Genomic DNA, 23,170 nt, shown 5'->3' with positions numbered 1-23,170 from the left:
ACGACAAACCCAAATAAAAATTTTAAAGCTCTTAAAATTATTTACGAAAGCTTCTAAGAATAGATTTAGGTTTAGAAAAAAACGGAAAAATATATAGAAAATTTGGAAAATTCTCAAGACGTTTTATCAATATATAAATATGTTTTAGAAACTTTTCACAACAGCATTAAAATTAAATGTATGCAATGTTATTGTTGGTTCCAACTCACATTTTTGTTATGGAAAGTTTTGGAATGCCCTTAGACATCAATTAGAATGTTCAAGATTTTTTTAGATTTTCTAGATATTTTCATATGTCCCTAGAGTTAATTATAGTTTTTAAAAGCTTTTGGAGATATTTTTCACAAGCTCCAAATATTTTATTTGGATCTTCTCAATATATCCCTATAATTTTCTCATATTTTTTAGAAACTTTCATTTTTCGTGGTTTAAAAATCTTATAAGGTATTTGCGAGAAATTTTTTAACTCAAAAAGATTAAATTGCCTTGAAACCACTTCTAACCCTAGAAGGGAGATAGTTTAAAGATTTTTGAAAGTTGAGAGGCAATATATACCAATTTTGGAGCTTGATGGGGAAAATCAAGGTCCGCATAACCGGTCCCGTGTCACGGTACAATTTCGGGTCTCGAGTAAGCTCAGCCCGGCCCGGCCCATGAATCCGGCGAGCGTGTAGCTTCGAAGTCTCACGCGGGGCCACCGGTCAGCGACTCAGGCTGTCGATGGCCTGAGCGGCCGCTCCCCCCACCGCTTCCACGCTCCCCTCGCCCGCAGCCGCTGGAAGAAGACGAATACGACGGTAGTGCGGGGTGGCGTCGCCGCCAAGAGCACCAGCTGTAGCCCGCGCCTAGGCCTCTGCGCCGCTCTCCTCGGCCAACACGCCGTCATGCTCGCGGCGTCAGCGCGGCGGCTGTCCGCCGCCGCCTCGTCTTCGTCTTCTTCCATGCGCGCCAGTCAGCTCGCCGCCGCACTGAACCCACAGGTTAGGGCGCGTCGAGTGGGCCGTGGGTGGATCTCATCTGATGATAGCCACGTTTTATACTGGTGGCGCTGGTGACGAGCAGAAATGCTGACGCGGTTTATTTCGTATTTTGGTGTCTGGTTGCAGAGGTGGATGCACGACAGGAACAAGAAGGCGATGGAGCTGGTGGCCAAGGGATGGAGTGCGCTCCAGGAGGTCGACCGCGTCATCGACTACGCCGACCGCAACGACAAGCGCCTCATCCCGCTTCTAAGGGTACGGCTTAGGGTTTATCTTCCTTTCTGCCCCCATTTCTCCACAATAAGATGAGGGAGCACCTAATCCACTCAAAAAGGTTCATTGATTGTAGCCTAGTAGGTGAAATTTGTGATATCTCCAGCATTGGCAGAGAACTTGGGGTAACGAGTTCACTAGTATTCCCTGAATTAATCAGCTGGAGTTGTGGAATGGAGATATTCCACCAGATGATTACACTGACCTTGTTCTTTAACCCGCTTTAACCTTCTAAGTGTACCTCTCATGGCCACCTGATTGACACTGTTTTTTTAAAGTAATGTCTTAATATCTCGTTTTACAAAACTTTCATGTCTAAAGGGCGCTAAGGAAAACTTTGAGCTGGCTTTGGAGATTGACAATGATAATACACATGCGAGGTATTGGCTGGGCAAAATGCATTTCAAGTATCATGTTCCTGGAGCTTGTAAGGCAGTGTGAGTAACTTTACTTCTTGTAATTCTAATGTAGTGCTGATTTTTTGTCATATAAATTATGTTGCTGCTATGTTCTGTTTTATTGCTTCCAGGAACATGGAAATGCACGAAAATAGTTTCATCAATGCTTTTGTTGTTTTGACAAGTCTTTTACATATTTCTTTTAAGTTGATTGAGTCCTAAACCAATGATGAGTGCATGGTAGAACAATTATCAGTGTTATGGTTTCAGAAACTCGATATTGATTATGCATCCTACATTAGCAGGCATGCTGCTCATCATATGTTTTCTGCCATATGATACCACTATGTATCATTTTCTAGGGTTGTGAATTAGCTAGCAGAGTTGGCAACTGATTCATATGTGCCTAATATCTATCAGAGTTACTAAATCCGTTCCAAATTATAAGATGTTTTAGCTTTTCTAGATACATTGTATTGTTTTTACTATGTATCTAGACATAGTGTATATCTATATGCATAGCAAATGCAACGTATCTCGAAAAGCCAAAACATCTTATAATTTGGGACGGAGGGAGTAGTTAACAAGACTTTCGTAAGTCTATTTCAAAATTTAACAGTGTTATAATTAGTTAAATTCTTTTTTAGGCCTCGCAATTTGTTTAAGCCATGCATTCACATACTGATTTTGTTATTGATATAGCTAGTATGCTGAGCAGCACATGTTTTATGCTAGACAACTATTTGTGTCCTATTTCCATCCAAAAAGTGTCACTGCAATTGAAAGTTTAGTGTATAGAAGTGCCGAGTTTTGTACTGTGATGCAACTATGCCTAAGGATCTTGATCAATGGTTACAAGCTATAGGGTAGCATTAGAGAAATAGTAAGTGGTTGAAATCTCATCAGTAACCCACAAGCTGTGAGAAGCCTCAATAGTAATCCGCAATCACCATTCACTAATCACTATTGTGTAGTCTGTTTGAAGTGGTTGAGATTTGGCTGTTGTAGGTTGCTGCGAACAATATATTTATGTTGAGCACGCAAGAATAGTATTATGCACCATTTAGTTGCTTCAAATTTGCTACCTCAGCATTCAATTGAATTACATTGGGAGACAAGTGCCTTGGGATTAGCAACTCGACATAAAAACAAATTGCAAGAGATGGGGCTGAAGTTGGACCATCTTAAAATCTGCTCACACGATTAGGCCACAAAATACTATAGGAAGTAAAATCGACCTTGCCTATGGCTGTCTTCTTTTTGGAACATTTGTTTTTGTTGCTGCCATCTCATGATACATGCTGTGGACTCAATTGAATTCCATGTGAATTAAAATCTGCTCCCTTTTCATGTGTGCAGTGGTGCTGCTTTGTTGGTTGAAGCTGCAAATATGGGTGATCCAGATGCACAGTATGAACTTGGATGTCGACTAAGAATTGAGGTTTTCACAGTTCATACCCCCTGTCCCTTCCGCTCATTGGGTTCAATCACCTAGTTTTTTGTTAGGCAATGGCCATTTGATATTCATGGAATTTGTGTTCATTTTAATGGATGTTTTTTTCTCTGTTGCTCTTGTAGAATGACTATGTTCAGTCAGATCAACAGGCTTTCCATTACATTGAGCAAGCTGTTGATCAGGTATGCAGTATGCTGCTTACCTGAATGCTGATCCTGTGCTTTCTGACATGCCATTTGTCAGGACTATTTTATTTTGACCTGAGTCCTTGATTGCAGCTGCACCCTGGCGCTTTATATCTTCTCGGTGCTGTATATCTAACTGGGGACTGTGTTAAGAGAGATATAGCTTCCGCGTTGTGGTGTTTTCATAGAGCTTCAGAAAAGGTGTCAAGTTTTTCCAACAAAACTAAATAATTGATAGTATGATATGAATTACATGCTCAAAGTTCAGTTTCTCGTATACATAACTTGATTGTGGTTTGTGTTCTGAGACTTGAACTCTGACCATCACCAGGGACATGCTGGTGCTGCTGTCGCATATGGATCCTTGCTTCTTAAAGGTTTGTGAGATAACTATAGAGTCTGGGTAACTTAGTTACCATTATTGTATCATTGATTGTGGAATATTGGTTATTTTTGGCATTCTAAAGCATGTAACATCTTATTACAAATTAATTATTCATTCCACCTAACATTGCAATTGTTTTCAGGTGTTGAAATACCTGAAGTGATTACGAGATTCAACTCAGGCAAGAGTCCATCAACTGGGAAAATGAGGAAAAGGAACCTGCAGCAGGATCCAATAAAGCTAGCTAAAGAACAGTTTCAAATTGCAGCTGAGGCAGGCTGTGATCTCGGTTTGCGGTGGTTGAAGAGGCTTGAAGATTATGAAAACCAAGAAGAAAAGCTAAAGCAGATCCAGCATTGACATCCACTGAAAGAATCTCATTGCATTTTTCGCATCCAAGTATAGTATATGGCAGCACGGTTGTTGCACACAGGTATTACCAATAATTTTTTTCCCCCGTCTTTCACTATGTAGGAGGCCGTTTGATTCTAGGATGTTCTGGTCAACTGAAATTGCAGGGAACTCATACTGAAATTTTGATCTTTAGGCTAACTGGTTGGACTGTAGGTGCTTGAATGTTCGCTTTTTGTGATGTATTAGCGTGGAAATTACTGGAAACTATGATTGCGAAAATTCTTCAGTTGTTTTCTCCCCTGTAATAATTTCCTGTCCTAATCTGTATGTCGATGGCACTTTTTTTTAAGCTGTATGTTCATGAGGTGCCCTTTCAAGTGGATACATTTGGAAAACGAAAATGTTTGCGCATTATGACAATCTTCGAGTGGCAATTGCTCGTTCTCATCTGCCCCAAAAGAATGTCATTCTAGTTTCAAACCACCTGACATTTGACTAAGTTTATTAAAAAAAAGGAATGATATTTATAATATTAACTAAGTGTTATTACATTCATCATGAAATATATTTTCATAGTATAGGTTTTGGAATGACATTTTTGGTGATTGAGGGAGTGTGAATAGTGGCTATGACGCTAAAAAAATGCTACTCAATCAAGCGGGTGGTAAATTGTTACTTTAGATACAACTATCTCCAAGAGTGTTCATATTTAACTTCCTATTGTAAAAAAAAAGGTTTATACCAAAAGAAACTCCAACAATAATCTTATTCTTATCCAACGCCCCAAATTTAGTGGCACCCTAAATTATCCTCCTTCCATCTCAAATGTGTTTTCCTGCCCACGGGAGAAAAAAAAAAGGTTGGCGACCGGGTGGATTTCATGATTTTGTGTTTATGGTGAAAAAAAAGAATGCTCATGAACAAGAACAACTATGACTATGTATGCTATCATGTGTCACTGCAACCTGATGCGACTACGTGGTAGTGCAATACAATAGTGTGGTACTCAACTGTGGAAGAAATATTCAAAGAATACACGGTTGGAACTTGTCACAAAAAAAAAAAAAGAATACACGGTTGGCGAATCGGACAAGCTAGCGCCTGGATGTTCGGCCCTAGGCCCTGTCCGGACGCTGCTCCCCGCGCCCTGCGCCTGCTATGTGTCGCACGCCCCGCTCACTCGGGTTCTGCGCCACTCGAACAACTCGTGCCCCACTCAGGTCGCTCGCCCCCACGCCAGACCCACGCCGCCTGCTGCTCCCCACGCCTCGTGCCTGCTCCATGCCGCACGCCCCACTAGCTCGGGTTCTGCGCCACTCGAACGACTTGTGCCCCACCCACGCCGCGCGCCCCCACGCGGGCCTACACCCAAGGCGAGCAGAGAGATGCAACACCCAATCTACTTTTGAAACATCCAAATGAAACATTTGCAACATGCGTTCAAAATAGTTGAAACACTTGCATCATACGTCTGAAACACTTGTAAAAACACATGAAAACGCTTGAAAGCAATTGCAAAATATATGCAACATCTAGATAAAAGCACATGCATCACATGTGTGAAACACATGCAACATCCAAATAAACACACTTGCAACATATGTCTAAAAAAACAGACGTTTGCAACATAAGTGTACAACCATTGCAACATATGCAACATCCACATGAAATACTTGCAACATACCTCTGAAATAACTGAAACACTTGAAACATACGCTTGCAACATGTCAAGCGTGACACTATAGTGGGCGGCGACCACTTTGTCAAGCAAGCCTCGAGGTAGCCGAGCAGGAGGTAGGGGCAAATGAGGGCTGGGGTGCGGTCACGGAGGAGAGCAGCAGTACAACAGCAGCGTCTGGATGAAGTCCTTCACATGCCCTGCCTACCAAAGCGGTGCGTCCCGGATCCTGGACCAGGTGCCCGCGCTGGTGCAATGGCGGGGCCTGGTGCCATGGCGTCCCACACGGGAAGCGCCGGCGGGGGCACCCAGCAGTGCGCGTGGGTCCAGGGATAGGCCCGGGCTTCCTGGGGAGGCGGTGTGTGCGCCGTTCACCTCGGGGGCACCCGTCGGGAGAGCCGCGGAGATCGACGCCAGGCTGCGGCGGCGGTTGAAGGCCTCGTGCACGGAGCGTGGGGCTAGGAGGCGGTCGACGCCGTGGACTCGGGGAAAGTGGGATTCGACTGGATCTGGTAGAAGAGCCAGCTTGCAGAGTGGGATATTTTTTTACCTAAGTATCTAATGGAAGTATACAATACATGGACACTGTGAGACCACGTTGCGTCTGGCGTCTGGATGCGGGACATTCGCCCGCGGTGGAGTATCGTTGGCGAATTGAGGTTTGGATGAGAAAAGATTGGAGCTCGGTTTGCCTTTACCACGGTAATTCCGTAAATGATAACGGTGAAAGCATATCCTTCTATCCACGGTAATTACCAACCCATGCTGACCCTATATTTGACTCGAGAGCGAAGAGAAGAGAGTGATCCAGTGCGTGGTAGTTTTCCGCGGAGAAAGAATGCATGATCATCAGCCACGGACGACGAGGTGCGTGTGGCCTGACGCGGACCCTATACCATGCGTCGTCGTACGAGAGCTTTTGATCGATGCGGCCGGCAAAGCACGACCGGACAGCGACCCAGTACCGAACCATTGAATTTAAACAACGGCAACGGCCGATTTATTAGGAACGACAATCCAGTGTTGCACTTTGTGCAATTTTAATGACAAACTACTTTTAATTGATGGAGATTTTAATGTTATTGGTAGGCCATTTGAAAAAAAAGTAAAGATAAATATAATGATAGGTAACTTTTTTCTTTTTAATGCGTGTGTTGAAGAAGAGCTCTATTATAAAAAAAGGGAATTTTTGCCGTGGGACATCGCGAAAACGGGTATTTGGCTGGAACACACCGCCAAGCGTAGCATTTGCTGAGTAACATTCCAAATTCGTGTTTATTTGCCAGTGGACACCGCGTCGATTAAAATAATTATTTCCAGAGATTGGGAGAGAGAAAATTTGTAAAATGACCACTGATGCCCCTTGGACCGCACTTGGTCGAGCCAGACTCAATTTGGTCGAACCGGACCACGTTTCGCAGCCCTGTAGGAACCTAGCCGCACCTTTTCTCTGCAAATGGACTTTCTTCCTTCTCCGAACACAGCCATGGCTGAGCAAGGCAGCAGCGCAGGGGGGCGCGCGTGGGGAAGACCCGGTCGGGGCTCTCCGGCCGGCCGGTCGGTGGCGAGCTGCGGTGGTGCGGTGGCCTGCTGCTGCAGCGAGAGGCGGCGGCGTGAGGCGGGGCCGAGGTGCTGGCCTGCTGATGCGGCGAGCGGCGGCTGCTAGGAGAAGACGCCGCCGAACTGGTCCATGGTCTGGGAGACGAGCGAGAGCTGGCTCCGGCCGAGCCCCATGAGGCCAGACGTGCCGCCGAACGGCGGGCCCTGGTTGCTGGTGCCGCAGCCAAACACGAAGCCATCGATGACCTCCCCGGCCAGGCTCAGCCTGTCGTGCGCCAGGACGCCGCGGGAGTAGGAGCCGTCGCGGTAGCTGAGCGTGTAGCTGCAGGCCGCCGCCGGCTGCTGCTGGTCCTGGCCGCCGTCGGCGCCGCTGCACGCCGCGGCGCCCGACATGCCGCCCATGGCCAGCTGCAGCGCGTCGCAGGAGGAGGAGTTGCACGGCACCGCGGCGTAGGACGGCGACGAGGACGGGTCGAAGAGCGGGCCCTGCTGGTCGTGGCACGACTCGCACGGCGCGCACTGCACCCAGGTCAGCTCGCTGGCTGTGTCCACGATCACCGTGGCCTCGCCGTCGCCCAGCCCGACGGTGGCCACGTAGTTGAGCGTCCGGAGCTTCGCGCCCGAGGTGACGGGCACCTGTGCCTTGGACGCGGTCACCGCCACCGCCGCCGCCGCGGTCGACGAGGTGGTGATCAGCCTGTTGTACTTGTCGATGCGCCGTTGCAGCGACGAGACGCGCGCGGCGTCGGTGGACCGGAGTCCGTCCACCTCCTCCTTCCTGCTACTGGCCCGGCGCGGAGCTGAAGCTGTGGTGCCTCAGCTCGAGCACCGAGGCGCCACCCACGGCTCCTGAACATCGCAAACAAAACCGACAACCGTGAGATGAGATGAAGTCATGGGAGGGAGTGGGACGGACGCCTCTCTCTCTCTCTCTCTCACTCTCACTACACTTGAGCAGAGCAGCTGAAAAATCTGTGACGGTGGCGAGCTGCGGTGGTGCGGTGGCCTGCTGCTGCAGCGAGCGGCGGCGGCGTGAGGCGGGGCCGAGGTGCTGGCCTGCTGATGCGGCGGCTGCTAGGCTGGCCGCGCTGCTGGGAGCTCCGCCCCTGGGCTGGCTGCGCTGCGGGGGAGCTCCGCCCCTGGGCTGGCCGCGCCGCCGGGGAGCTCGCCCCTAGGCCGGCCGCGCACCTGCGCCGCTGGGGAGCATGCCCATGGGCTGGCCGCGCCGTGGGGGAGAGCGCCCCTGGGCTGGCCGCGCCGCCGGGGAGCGTGCCCATGGGCTGGCCACACCGCCCAGGGAGCTCCGTGCACGTGCTTGTGCGCCACCGGCAGCGGCAGCAGCGGCATCGTCTTCTTCTCCATGGGCGGCCGACCATGGCCCTGTTCCAACCCCCCACCGAAAATCAGTGAACCGGAGCGTGAAGACGGGGGTATAAACGACATTTTCCTTACCTTCTCTCTCCGCGAATACGAAAAATGAATAAAATAATGGACGCGGTGTGTTACGGCAAATAAACACGAATTTGTAATGGTACTCAGCAAATGCTACGCTTGGCGGTGTGTTCCAGTCAAATACCCGTTTTCGTGATGTCCCACAGCAAAAATTCCCTAAAAAAAACTGATCCGCGGTGGCTAGACAGCCCCGATGTTCCTCCGGCTTAAGAAGATCTTTATTAGCTATCCTGCTGTCGAAGGCACAAATAAAGACCCTCAGGACTCTGTTGTATTGAAGAGCTCTATCATTTAAAAAAAATCGATCCGTGGTGGCTAGATAGTCCTCGTGTTCCTCTGGCTTGAAGATCTTTATTAGCTGTCCTGCGGCCGAAGGCATACATAAAGACCCTCAGAACTCGAACGCTGACCACCCCAGGGAGAAGTACTCAGCCAGCACGGCCGTTCTCGGAAGAGCTCTATTATGGTCACAATGATTACCAAAGCTCAGAAGGTAAGCATGGCAGGCCATCAAATTCAATTGCCTCCCATGTCAACTATTCCTAAAAGTAAACAGATTTTTTTTTGCCAAGGAACATAAAAGAAGTATCTTGTACGACCAACTGCAGAGAACAGAAGGCCTTGCACCTCAGGAACTTAGTCCTCTACTTAGTTTAGAGCCCTCGAAGAGTGAATTTTTCAGACCAAAAAAAGCTTGTATATTACGCCCCCGCGTCGCTCCTCCCTGGGGCGACACGGGCGGCTCCGCACAGCCGCCGCACCAGGCCCCCGCGCCGCGCCTCCCCGTCCTCGCCGCTGCTCGAGCACGAGGCCAGCGTGTCGGTGCAAGGACAGCGGCGGCGAGGCCCCCCTTCTCTTCCCACATCCTTTCCTTCCTGTGCGCGTGCTTTTGAGGACGGCCGCCACCCTCGATTCCGGTGGCCGGGGTGCGGTTCCAGTGTCCGGGAGTGCAGATCCGGGGGCCAAGAGTGCGGATCCAGTGGCCGTGGGCGCGGCAACGTCAACGGCTGCGGCGACGGTGCTGGTTCGGCCGTCAACACGTGCGCAGCGGCGCGGGCTCTTGCGCCAGGCCTCCCCTTCCGGCTTCAGATCCAGCAGCCTGGGGGGCAGATCCGGCGACGTGGTGGCCGGATCCGGCGGCTCGGTGGGGCCTGCTGGCTTGTGCACGCAGCGCGGTGGCGTTCTGGCGGGTCGGCGGCGCGGTGGGCGGCGGCGGTTGCGGGCGCTTCGGCGCTAAGGTGGGCTGCAGTTGCGGGTCCTAAGGCGTGGACGCGCTACGGCGGTGGCTCCTTCGGCTCCACCGTGTCGTCCGTGATGCTGGCCGAGGCGGATGCGGACGGGCTCTCTGTCGCGGACGCGACAGAGGGTGCGATGCTGATGCTTGGGCGGCAGCAGCCTGGCCTGTTGGTGGAGGTGGTGCAGCTCTGCAGGGGGCTGCTCCGCAGGGGCTTCCTTGTTCCATGCTGGAGCTTCCGGTGACCGGCGTTCGTCAGGTTACAACGGTTCCGACAGCGGCCGGCTGAGGCGTTGGTCGTGCGGCGGTGTTTCGCGAGCAGCGGAGTCAGGTCCGGCTCCGCGTTGCCCGGCTGGAGGGGGTGACGGCCGACGCAGCTGTGCGGCTGCCGCGTGCAACCGGCGCGTCGAGGCCCGTCTAAAGGGGTTACTGTGGAGCGGCAGGACAACGGTGATGACAGTGATGGATGGCAAGGGGCCTTGCTTCTTGGCCCGACGTTTCGTGCTTGAGGACTCCTTAGGCGAAAGCCTAGCGACGGCGACACCTGTGGGTGCCGCTCTCCCTGTTGGGGGCGTCATGTATCCCCTCTAGCACTATCATCCAAGGGTGAAAGCCCGGTCCACTTTGGACGTGCGACGGTGGCGCCATCGGCGTTGCTACCTTTCTGAAGGCGTCGCGTTTGGATTTCGTCGTGGCCTCGATGTCTCCTCGGTGATTGTTCTTCGCTTCTTGGCGCCTCGATCACGCGTGGAGGCGGGTCTTGCTGCGAGAAGTCGAAGCTGCTGCGTCAGGGACGTGGCTCGGCAACGATGACACGCGGCGAGCCCCCACCTCCATCGTTGGCTGGGGTCTGCTAGGGGTCGGCAAGCGCTGGAGGCGAGGCGTGTGGCCGTGATTGGAAGTCGGAGCTGCTCTTTGCGGGGGTGCTTGAGCTTAGCAACGATGACTGGTTGCGGCTGCTTGCTTCGGGCTCGTTGGTGGGTTGCTTGTGTGTGGACTGCCATGAGAAGTCGGAGCTGCTGGCGTCTTTGGCCATGCTCGGCAACGATGACCCATGGTAGTGTGCCGTGTTAGTGCTCAGCTACGTCGTGTGGGTTGGTTAGCCTTTCGGGTGCGCTTTAGCATCCCGTTAGCTAGCCCTCTTGTACATAAATTCTTTCTGTCTTAATTGAGCGGCAGAGCTCCTGCCTTTGTTTCAAAAAAAAAAAAGTTTAGAGCCCTAAGGGTATTTGGATCGAAAAATCACTAAGAATCTCTCTGTGCATATAATAAAAAAATAGGACGCGTCAGTGTACTAAAGTACCAAAAAAAAACAAAGAGACAGAAACACATATTTATTTATATTAAATGAAAATACAAATACAGGTTCATGATGTATTTGCTCTCCACAAGTGGCATGCTATGTGGTGCTGGTGTAGATGTAGGTAGTGTCCATTAGGGATGAAAACGGTCGGAAAACCTCTCAACCGTTTTCTACTTCTACATTTGAATATGAAAACGAAAATGAAAGCTGTAAAGCCCGACACGAAAACGAACACGAACTTACGGAATATTAAAAATTACAAAAACGAACTAATTCGAGCGGAATTATGTCGAACACGGTCGCTATACAGAAAATCAATACGGAATATTGACCCATAGGACCAAGTGCATAACAATTAATAAGTACATAATAATTAACAAGTCCTACAACTTTCTTAAAAAGTATCTCCATTCGACACGACGTAATGAAGATATGATTTTTTTAAGGCAACAAGCACTTGTACGCGATTAATATATCGCTGACTTTGTTTAATTTTTTTGAACATCTTCAAGACATCAAATGAAAAAACTAAGAACTAGAAAGTTGTAGATCTCGTCGAGAGCTACAATTTTTATATAAAAATCATCTTTATCCGAGATCGTATGAAAAAAGATATAATTTTTCTAAGGTTAGACTTGTAGTGGGCCAAATTTAGTTTAAGCCGAATTTCGAAACCGAATTTTGAATTCGAGATATTCCGAATTAAAAGTAGAAAGTAGAAAACGGTCGAAAAATGTCTAAACCGTTTTGGTTCCGATTTTGAATTTGGTATTCCGAATTTCGAACCGATTTCGAATTTGTCCGAAAATACGAATTCGAATCGAATTAAATATAGAAAATGATACAGGTTCGGTACCAGAATATTTCGGTACCGTTTTCATCGTTAGCGTTGATAATGATCCATGCATGGTCTTCTCGGTCGGCCGGTACAACATAGCTGCAACATCAGCTATGCCGGTCTACATCGTTCACCTCGTCAGTATCGAACGACGTAGTGGTGGTTGTAGTAGTAGAACATGCATAAAGACAATGTAGCTAGGACCGTCTCGGATGTCCTCGGCAGCATCGGTGAGGTAGAACTTGTTGAAGAATGGCCCTGCCAACCCATGAATCGGTGTAGCGCGGCTAGACTGTCAGCTTCACCTGCCTAGAACGTCAGCTGCCCACCCGCGTCGTCGGTGTTGGCCGGTACGTAGGCCGGTACGCAAGGGTGAAGCTAAATGAAAAGCTAAAGGCTCATGACATCGACCCTCTAAAAATATACAGGACCAAGCTAAATGAAAAGTCTAAGGGCTCGAGACTTCGATTCTCAAAAAATACACGAGGGATGAAGATAAATGAAAAGCCTAAGGACTCAAGACTTCGACCCTTAAAAACGACTTGAGAGCGACGCAAAATGAAAAGACTAAGAGCTCAAGACTTCGACCCTCCAAAAATACACGAGGGCGAAGCTAAATGAAAAGTCTAAGGGCTCAAGACTTCAACCCTAAAAAATACCACTAGTACAAGCAGAGCTCACTACTGGTGGTTCCAAAACTATTTCTACAGGTGTCTATCAGTACCGCCAGGTGGCAAAGGACAGTGAAAATCACGAACTTCACAGGCGTCTTCTAGAGAACCGCCACTACAAATGATTTACACCTGGCGAAACCTGCCACTACAAATAATTTTCAAAAATTACAAATCGAGCTCAAAAAATAGCAAAAAAAAATTAATTCGAGGAGGCCCCCACCTAGTCAGCCACCTGGCTGCTCCGTCGAATTCACAAGTCACGGCATTTTTCGCGCACTTCGTGGCCAGCAGGATTAAAACCCACGACCTTCCCCCTCGCGCTGATACTCCTCTATCCACTGCACCTCACACTCACTTGTATCTATAATGGATTTTCTTTCTCCTCATATTATCCTCAACCGAGTTTAAATTGATTTTTTGAGATCCTAAACCGAATTCAAATTAAAAAGTTATCAACTATAAAGTTGCATAACTTTTCAACATCTACAACTTTCATTTTGGTTGTTTCTCCATCTGAGGTCGTTTGAAAAATTCAAATTTCTAATTTGAGAAATTTAAACGTAGTTTTCCTTGACAAGATGACTTTAAATGAAAAAGTTGTCAACTATAAATTTGCATAACTTTTTGAGTTCTACTAACTTTTGTTTTAGTTGTTTCTCTGTCCGAGGTCGTTTAAAAATTTAAAATTTGAATTTTAAAAAATAAGAACTTCAAACAAGAATTTAAAACAGCAAATGATTTTGGCTGCAAAAGTCATCAACAACAAAGTTGTAGAACTCATCAAGGTCGACAACTTTTATTTTGGTTATTTCTTCATCCAACAAAGTGATAGTTTATATTGTTCACAAATTCATAAATCTCTCACATAGTTTATAAACCATATAAGAGATATGTCATTTGTGAACAATAGTTTACTACCACTTTAGTCGGATAAAGAAATAACCAAAATAAAAGTTGTAGATCTTGATGAGTTCTACAACTTTTATGTTCATGACTTCTTCAAGCTGAAATCATTTGATGTTTCAAAATATTGTTGTCATTTTTGAAACTCAAATATTGAAATGTTCATGCAGAAAAGATGACCAAAATATTAGATGTAAGAACATAATAAATTGATGGAGCATGTGTCGGGTTCATAAACCCAGGGGTCCCTCGTGGACCAGGCTTCCCAACAAAGGCTCAGGCCCAGCGGACAACTGTTGCAAACAAACGTGCAAACTCATGGGCCGGCCCAAGTACCTGAACGATAGGCCTAGAAGGGCGATCCAATCACCGACCGGAAGGCCTAGCCAAGGAAGGAACGATGCCCGCTTCCGACTCCGGCCTGCCTCTCCGACCAGAGCACTCGCTTCGGTCTCCAGCCCGCCTCTGGGCGACCTCTCCGATCGGAAGACTTGGCCTAACACCACTTCCGACTCCGACCCGCGTCTCTGACCGGGGGTACGCCGAACCCCTGCTCACTGCTCTTCTTCGATCGGCGCGATCAGAGCCGACTGGGACCCACCGACCGGGGACGCCCACTCGGTAAGGACCAGGAAACGGATGGAGAAAGTAAGGCAGAGCGCACAAGTCAAACCGCCATACAGGGACCGTACCCTGTACACCTACAGAAACAGTACTCTGCAACCTCCCTAGCATGATAGAACCCAAACAGTGTTTTAGGCGTCAACATTTTCCCCTATAGTATTGTGGGCGCCATTAACTCCCATACGGTAAGGCTCCCCCCACAGGCCTCTAGGCATCGATAGTGTTGTGGGCGCCGACATTTACCGTACCGGGCGAACATGGTAAAACCCCTGTAGGACACGTGGACGCCTAAGAGGGGGGGGGTTAATTAGGCAACTTAAAAATGTAACTCCAACACTATGGCCTCTTTTTCTACCTCTAGCAAAACCTATGCAAAAGATAATCTATCTAGATGTGCAACTACGATTTTGCTAGTGTGTTGCTATCTCTACCATAAATGATAATAATATGATCAATGTAAATGTGGAAGCTTAAAGAGCAAGGTAGAGATATGCAAACTCCCGTCAACGACTCCGGTATTTTTACCGAGGTATCGAGAAGCGCGCAAGCTTCCCCCTAGTCCTCGTTGGAGCCCCTCGCAAGGAATCCCTCGCAAGGGCCAAGCTCCCAGTCAGGTAACTCCGTGGATAGCCTCGGGCCTTCCCCACGTGCAAGTGGGTCTTTGATGTGCCTTCCGGCAAGCCTCACCCAGATGCTCCCCGCCGTCTTCACTATCAAGCTTCCGGCCGAAACACCGCGGGCCTTGTTCCCTTCGGTACACGGTGGCGGCCGCACCACAAACGCGGTTGGTGCGATCTCGCAAGACTTCAAGCCCCTCCGATGTACAACTCTTGTGCTCGCAAGCACGGGGTGGCAAGAGGTATGCAAACCTCACTAAACACTAGGCATACACCTAGAGCAAGCGCATAAGCGGTGGTCTAACTAACCTAAGCACTTCGCAAAGCACCTATGCTAATCACCTGATGAAACACTAAGCACTATGTAAGTGGAGATCACTAAAATGGTGTATCAACACCCTTGGTATGTTTCCTTAGCTCCACCCTTTTCAAATGGCCGGTTGGGGGTTGTATTTATAAGCCCCACTAAGAAAGTAGTCGTTGGGGTCGAACTCCCGCAAAACTGCTACTGACCGGACGCTGAATCGTCCTGACCGGAAGCGTCCGGTCGTCCCGACCGTTGCAGCCGCGAACTACCGATCGAACGCTGCCAGCGTCCGGTCACCTGCCACCGGACGCGTCCGGTCGCAGTTTCTCGCGCCTAGAACCTCTCTGTACTCGATCGGACGCTGATGCCCTGCGTCCAGTCGGTTGCCGCCCGCGTCCGGTCCTTGCGTCTGGTCGCCTGTCTGCCGAGTCTCCACCCAGCGTCCGGTCGCAGCATTCGGTCGCTTGTCCAGCGTTCGGTCACCACAGTGAGCTCGTTTCTTCGTGATCTTGCATACGGCTTGGTTCCAATCTTCATGCTTGGACTTTGCTTGATATCTTGGGTCTTCACTTGTGCTTCTACAGTCTTGCTTGAGGTGTTGATCATCGGATCATCACATCGCCTTCGTCCAAGTCACGTCTTGCACCCTATTGGACTACAAAACAAACACTTGCAAATTCATTAGTCCAATTTGGTTGTGTTTTTCATCAAACACCAAAATCCAAAGTAAATGGGCCAAAGGTCCATTTTCCTTACAATCTCCCTCTTTTTGGTGATTGATGACAACACGACCAAAGCAAGCAAATAATAAAAAAATTAATTTAAAAACTATCTACTTGCTAGGATGCAATGCAAGGGGCAAGGTTTTATGATGCTAAGAGATACTACATGAAAGACTATGATACCAATTGAAGACCTAGCTTGCCCTTGCAAATGTCCCCATGTGGCATTATGGATTAAAGTTTTGCTTCTTATAAATTCTCCCCATTACTTAAACTAATCCATAATCCACTATCCTCCCTTTCTTGGACCATTACCATTTGTAAACATTAACTTAATGCTTGCCTTTGGTCCTCCAAATTCTCCCCCTTTGGCATCAAACACCGAAAAGGAAGACATTAGTAGCACCAGGGAGGGTCAAACTTTGTTATCCTTTGTATGTAGAATTGGATAGATCACAAAATTTGACTCTCACATTATATAGACTAAGCTCCCCCTAAATAAATGCATATATATGATAGAAGGCAAAGCATATGCATAATTGGCAAATTATTGCACAAAGGAGTTTAATCTATATAATGCATGGAGAAAGCATGTAAATATCAAAGTGAAGTCAACATGATGATACTAAATGAAGAATGATGCTTAACTTTGGGGACTCCAATTTCCTTACAATGAGACTACTGCACATGTGATAGGTTTGAAAAGTTGATACCATTTAAAAAGTGTTAGTCTCAAAGCATCCAAGTTGTAGAAATACTCCCCCTAAATATGTGCACACAAATATAGAATACATTGTAGAAATCATGCACATTGATTTTAGAATAAAAAATACCACTTGAAAGATGACATCTCATGAATGTGAGAATCATTTTCAAAAAGATATCCGGGAGAGATTGTCTACAATTTGGACTTTGGCACATATTAGATGAACAAAAGTAAGACAAGCTATGTGCCGTGCTTGTAAGCAATTTTAAACCATGTAGGTTTGCTCCAAGGGTTAAAAAATGAGACCGAGCAATCCTACCATAAGATATACCTAGTGTATGCATGATAAAAGATATAAGCATGCAAAAGCAAACCTAGGCATGAAAAATAACTAGATGCTTAAAGATACCAATTGTAGGAAAAACTAATTGCAAGATGTACCAATTTAAAAGCAATAACATCTAGTTACCTAACATGGGAAGGGGAATTTGGGTCCATAGTATTCACTAACCCACTTGGCAATGATTTTGTCCATCATGATGCACCCCATGAAATGCACCCATACTTTGCCAAGTCTCCAAATTCCCCATTGTCCATTGGACTTCTCACTTCCCTCTCGGGATCCAAACCTTCTTGGTGCTTTTCATGTTGGAAATGATTTCCTTTGGCACCCAAAAGCGTTTGACTCCATTGTTGGCTTGCTTGTTCACCTTGATGGCCACCACCTTGTCATTTTTCTTCTTCTTCAAGAGATAAGGTGTGGAGGCTTTCTTGTCCACCTTGTTGGTGTAGGTGTTGGAGAGCTTGCTTGTTTGCTTTTTCTCTTTCTTCTTTTCTCCTTCCCCATTCTTCACCTTGCACTCATAGGACTTGTGGCCTTCCTTGTGGCACATGTAGCAAACCACGGTTTGTCCTTCATCAAGCTTCTTCACTCCCTTGATGGTGTTATCTTGATGAAGTTGGGTTTGCTTCGCCTTGCCTTTCACTTGAGTCAAGTCCTTGGTGAGGCAAACTACTTCTTGCTTGAGTTTCTCATTCTCCTTTACAACCTCTTGTGTGCATATATCTACAATCACTTTCTCAACACAAGCTTGGTTGCACAAGGGTGAGTCTAAATATAAATCATTGCAAGAAGTAGAGGCATCCTTTTTAATTATGTCATTTCTTTTAGATGCCTTGGTGGGGGTATTTTTGACGGCCTCAAGATTAGCAACTTTATTTGTTAGCTCATCACAATGCTTGCACATGATTTCCATTTTAGCAAGCAAACTTTGATAATCATTTTGTGAGCTAGCTAACTTTTCTTTTAATTTTTCATTTTTCTTTTCAAGTTGCTTATCATTAATTGTGCATGCACTCGTTGTTGCACTAGCCTCAAGTTGCTCAATTTTAGTAGATAGTTCAACATTGAGATTTGCAAAGTTTTCATATTGTTCAAGTAAATTCTTGTATGCCTCTTATGAACTACCTAGCTCTTCTTTTAAAATTTTGAGCTTCTTTTGTTGACTAGTGCAAACTTTAGCATATTTAAGATTTTGTTGCACAATTGTATTGTAAGAAGGCAAATCATCATCACTCTCACTCTCACTAGAGGATGAGCTTTGGTTACCTCGTGCCATAAGGCACACACGAGAAGAGCTTGATGATGAGTGTTTGCGCCCTCGCCTCTTGTGATGGTCTTCTTCACTTGAAGAATCATCCCATGATTTTATTGATGTGAGGGCTTTGTTCTTGCACGCCTTCTTCTTTGTCTTGGGTGTGGGCTTGTTTGGACAAACTTCCACAAAGTGCCCCACCTCGCCACATCCATAGCATCCTCTCTTTCTTTGCTCGTTTCTTTGATTGGTGAAAATGAGGTCTTGGATTTGGATGGGCACACCCTTGACATTGAGCTTTTGGATCATCTTCTCCACCTTGTTGATAAGTTTGATTGATTCTTCATCAAGGTCGGAGGTGGAGGAGGAAGATTGATCATCACTTGATTCTTCTTCTTCATCATCATCATCCTCATCTTCATCTTCACTTGAGGAACTTGAGCTTGAGCTTGTCTCAACTTTCTTGCCCTTCATCTTCTTTTTCTCGCTACATGCAAGAGCTTTGCCTTTGCTCGATGAAGAGGCTTCTTCTTGACCCATCTTGCGTGACATTTCAAATGCCACTATCTTGCCAATGACAATGCTCGGGGTCATGGTGCTCAAGTCCTCCATATTGTGAAGGATGGTGATGATGCTTGAATATTTCTTTTGTGGTAGCACGGAGATGATCTTCCTCACGATGTCCGCATCATCTAGCTTTAATAATCCTATAGAGTGGAGCTCATTGATAATTAGATTCAATCAAGAATACATATCACGAACAAGCTCATCTTCATTCATTGTAAAGGAATCATAATTTTGCTTAGCTAGACAATGTTTTTGCTCACGGACATTACTTGTGTCGTCATGGAGCTCTTGGAGTTTTAACCAAATTTCATGTGCCGTATTTAAAGTAAACACCTGGTTAAAAACATCCATGCTAAAAGATTCAAACAAGCAATTTTTAGCTCTAGCATTAAAATGCAATTCTTTTTCATCACTCTTCGTGGGTTTTTCGGGATTCTTAATGGATTTCATCCCATCGCGAGTGACTCTCCATACACCTAAATCAACCGCCTCAAGATGGCAAGCCATTCTAGCCTTATAATAGAGGAAGTTAGTGTCGTCAAATTGTGGAGGCCTAGCGGTATCCATCCCAACCACTCTAATTAGCGTCGGCTCAACGGCGGTTAAGCCAAAGGTCCAAATATGAGCCAACCGGCTCTGATACCACTTGTAGGACATGTGGACGCCTAAGAGGGGGGGGGTGAATTAGGCAACTTAAAAATCTAACTCCAACACTATGGCCTCTTTTTCTACCTCTAGCAAAACCTATGCAAAAGATAATCTATCTAGATGTGCAACTACGGTTGTGCTAGTGTGTTGCTATCTCTACCATAAATGATAATAATATGATCAATGTAAATGCGGAAGCTTAAAGAGCAAGGTAGAGATATGCAAACTCCCATCGACGACTCTGGTATTTTTACTAAGGTATCGAGAAGCGCGCAAGCTTCCCCCTAGTCCTCGTTGGATCCCCTCGCAAGGAATCCCTCGCAAGGGCCAAGCTCCCGGTCGGGTAACTCCGTGGATAGCCTCGGGCCTTCCTCACGCGCAAGTGGGTCTCCGATGTGCCTTCCGGCAAGCCTCTCCCGGATGCTCCCCGCCGTCTTCACTATCAAGCTTCTGGCCGAAACACCGCGGGCCTTGTTCCCTTCGGTACACGGTGGCGGCCGTACCACAAACGCGGTTGGTGCGATCTCGCAAGACTTCAAGCCCCTCCGATGTACAACTCTTGTGCTCGCAAGCACGGGGTGGCAAGAGGTATGCAAACCTCACTAAACACTAGGCATACACCTAGAGCAAGCGCATAAGCGGTGGTCTAACTAACCTAAGCACTTCGCAAAGCACCTACGCTAATCACCTAATGAAACACTAAGCACTATGCAAGTGGAAATCACTAAAATGGTGTATCAACACCCTTGGTATGTTTCCTTAGCTCCACCCTTCTCAAATGGCCGGTTGGGGGTTGTATTTATAAGCCCCACTAAGAAAGTAGCCGTTGGGGTCGAACTCCCGCAAAACTGCTACTGACCGGACGCTGAATCGTCCTGACCGGACGCGTCCGGTCGTCCCGACCATTGCAGCCGCGAACTACCGATCGGACGCTGCCAGCGTCCGGTCGCCTGCCACCGGACGCGTCCGGTCACAGTTTCGCGCACCTAGAACCTCTCTGTACTCGATCAGACGCTGATGCCCTGCGTCCGGTCGGTTGCCGCCCGTGTCCGGTCCTTGCGTCCGGTCGCCTGTCTGCCGAGTCTCCACCCAGCGTCCGGTCACAGCGTTCGGTCGCTTGTCCAGCATCCGGTCCAGCGTCCGGTCACCACAGTGAGCTCGTTTCTTCGCGATCTTGCATACGGCTTGGTTCCAATCTTCATGCTTGGACTTTGCTTGATATCTTGGGTCTTCACTTGTGCTTCTACAGTCTTGCTTGAGGTGTTGATCATCGGATCATCACATCGCCTTCGTCCAAGTCACATCTTGCACCCTATTGGACTACAAAACAAACACTTGCAAATTCATTAGTCCAATTTGGTTGTGTTGGTCATCAAACACCAAAATCCAAAGTAAATGGGCCAAAGGTCCATTTTCCTTACAACCCCTCACATGCCTTTGGGCATCAATAGTATAGCAGGTACCGACATCTGCCATACCTGAAGAAGACGACGCAACCTCCCACATGCATATGACACTCAACAGTATTGTGGGCGTCTACCATCGTCTTGTACCCACCGGTGTGGGCAGCAAGACTTAGCAGCGAACGTACTCCCTGTCTCTCACTTGTAAGGCCATCCCCTTCATCTATAAAAGGGGATGTGCTCTCTCCCAATAGATAGGTTGATTCATTCAAGTCGATTTAGATTCATTAGATCAATCAAGTTCACTAGCACACAACCACAGAACCGCTAGGTTCGAACCACGAGCACACGCTCGAACACTTAGTTCATAGCGGAGCTCTCGGCCCTTCTGACCGGAGTCTGACCGGACCTCTTGTACCCCCATCTTTCTCCTTCTCGTTTGTAACCCCACTGCAAACTTCGAGCACCTAGGCTCAGGAATAAAGTCATCGGCCGACTCAAACTAGACATAGGGCATGTTGCCTGAACTAGTATAGACCCTATGTCATTGAGTGCTAGGCCACCTCCGATCACAATGTATGGCAAAACTACAAATATTTATGTGTTGGTCACTTTCTGCACCGACAGTTAGCAACGTCCGTGGGGAAGACATTGTACGTTCAACACTTTTTGGTCATTGGATGGCCCATTTTTCCGCCACCCTCGCCGTGGCGGCCTCAAGCGATACGACTTGCTTCAGCTCACTGGAGTTTCCCACATTCCCACCTGTTGGGATGTGGGTTCCACCCATCTTCGAGCCATCCTAGGCCTTCCTCTTTGGAAGCCTAGACTCCGTCGCCGACCGGCTCGGTGTACTACACCTCCATGAGGAGGCACTCATTTTGGCACTTGTCAGAGGAACGCCCTCCACCGGCTCCAGGACGCATGATGACTTCAATGACGAGGCATCTGTGCTTCATTCTGAGCAAACTCTCTGCTCAAACCCCGCTGTGAGTAATGTGCATACTATTATTTACTTGCTATTTACTATCTTCCGTCAATTATCCAAAGGGACCGCGTTGTCCGTACCGCAACCACCTCATGACCGGTTCCCCTATGACCTCACATCCTCCAAGGATGCGTATGCCCGAGGGCTTCAAAAAATGCTGATGTCACCCCCTTTCACATCCGAATTCGTGGGGATGGCGAGCTATGCTCCCACCTATTTCTATGAACTTCTAGATGATGAGGTTGAGAGCGACAGATCCAGCATCGGCGACGTGGCGCCTGGCCACCAACTATCCTGGGAGTGCACGACGATGAGGGCAGGCGATGCGGGTCCCGGCCAAACCATCGAGGGGAGTGGTGAAACACGCCCCAAGCATGGTCCCCGGCCAGATGATCGGAGTCCTAGCCCTGAGGGCCCAGGACCACGGGCCTTTGACCAGCGTATCCAGAGAGCGTCGTTCCCACAGCGCTTCCGACCGCCCACCAACATCACTAAGTACACCGAGGAGACAAACCCTGGTATTTGGCTCAAAGATTTATGGCTTGCCTACCGAGCCGGAGGGGTGGATGATGACTATTTCATCATTCAGTATCTCCCCATCTACATGGGGGAATATGTTCGGGCATGGCTTGAATTCCTCCCACACGATAGCATCCACGACTGGGCGGACCTCAAGAGGGTCTTCGTCAGAAATTTCTAGGGGACGTATGTCCACCCTGGAAACTCCTAGGACCTCAAGAACTTCCAGCAGGAGCCCAGCGAATCCCTATGGGATTATATCCGCAGGTTCTCCCAATGATGCAACTCCCTCCCTGATGTTGTCGATGTCGACGTCATCAGCACATTCCTCTCTAGGATGACCTACGAGTCCCTGATCCACAAGCTTGGTTGCCTGAAGCCCCGTACCACCCGTGACCTGCTCGACGTCGCCACTAACCACGCCTTCGGTGAGGAGGCAGTCGGAGCGGTCTTCAACGGAGGCCGGGACAAAGGCAAGCTCAAGCGCATAGACCAAGACGAGGACCCCTCCACACAGAGGGGCAAGAAGAACAAAAAGGATCGGCGCCGATCGGACAACATCGCATTGGTCGCCGCGGCTGATCGCATAGGCAAGCAGCCCCAGCAGGGGTTGCCTAACCACTTCAACAAGCTCATGGACAGCCCGTGCACCAACCATGCCTACCCCATCAAACACCTCTACAAGGACCACGAGCTCCTCAAATGTTTCCTCCGACAGGCCAGTGGGCCAAAAGAGGGGGATGGCAAAGAGGCAGCAACCAAGAAAGGAGGCATGGTGAGCAAGGACGGAGGCGGTTTCCC

General features: G+C 48.0%; 2 protein-coding genes across 3 annotated transcripts; one reads left to right on the top strand and one right to left on the bottom strand.

Annotated features, from left to right (window-relative positions):
* Positions 1-714: 714 nt before the first annotated feature.
* Positions 715-4,383, top strand: LOC136463016 (uncharacterized). Of its 2 annotated transcripts, XR_010760875.1 has the most exons (9): positions 715-980; positions 1,107-1,235; positions 1,575-1,690; positions 3,011-3,092; positions 3,230-3,289; positions 3,386-3,493; positions 3,624-3,669; positions 3,820-4,110; positions 4,225-4,356. XR_010760875.1 is itself a non-coding variant. In XM_066462065.1 (8 exons), the coding sequence occupies exons 1-8, from the start codon at positions 885-887 to the stop codon at positions 4,035-4,037; spliced, it is 855 nt and encodes a 284-aa protein (XP_066318162.1). In that variant the 5' UTR covers positions 715-884; the 3' UTR covers positions 4,038-4,383. The 2 variants fall into 2 exon arrangements, 1 of the variants encoding a protein (XP_066318162.1); XM_066462065.1 differs by having other exon boundaries at positions 3,820-4,383.
* Positions 4,384-7,371: 2,988 nt separating this feature from the next.
* On the bottom strand, positions 7,372-8,546 carry LOC136465323 (aspartyl protease family protein At5g10770-like). Its single transcript, XM_066464101.1, has 2 exons — positions 8,249-8,546; positions 7,372-8,075 (listed from the first exon to the last, which is right to left on the bottom strand). Exons 1-2 carry the CDS (start codon positions 8,544-8,546, stop codon positions 7,372-7,374), a joined length of 1,002 nt encoding a protein of 333 aa, XP_066320198.1.
* Positions 8,547-23,170: the final 14,624 nt, after the last annotated feature.

The sequence above is a fragment of the Miscanthus floridulus genome, chromosome 7 (genome assembly GCF_019320115.1).
Source record: "Miscanthus floridulus cultivar M001 chromosome 7, ASM1932011v1, whole genome shotgun sequence".
NCBI lineage: Eukaryota > Viridiplantae > Streptophyta > Magnoliopsida > Poales > Poaceae > Miscanthus > Miscanthus floridulus.
Note: the sequence above shows the minus strand (reverse complement) of the source record. Positions and strands in the feature narration are given on the sequence as shown.

Bases quoted from the DNA above. Each gene is read 5' to 3' on its own strand.
- LOC136465323 (XM_066464101.1), bottom strand. From the start codon at position 8,546: ATGGGCACGCTCCCCGGCGGCGCGGCCAGCCCAGGGGCGCTCTCCCCC. The intron at 8,076-8,248 runs GTCACAGATTTT...GAGGCACCACAG, and splicing joins CACCACCGCAGCTCGCCACC to CTTCAGCTCCGCGCCGGGCC.
- LOC136463016 (XM_066462065.1), top strand. From the start codon at position 885: ATGCTCGCGGCGTCAGCGCGGCGGCTGTCCGCCGCCGCCTCGTCTTCG. The intron at 981-1,106 runs GTTAGGGCGCGT...GTCTGGTTGCAG, and splicing joins CCGCCGCACTGAACCCACAG to AGGTGGATGCACGACAGGAA. The intron at 3,494-3,623 runs GTGTCAAGTTTT...GACCATCACCAG, and splicing joins TTCATAGAGCTTCAGAAAAG to GGACATGCTGGTGCTGCTGT.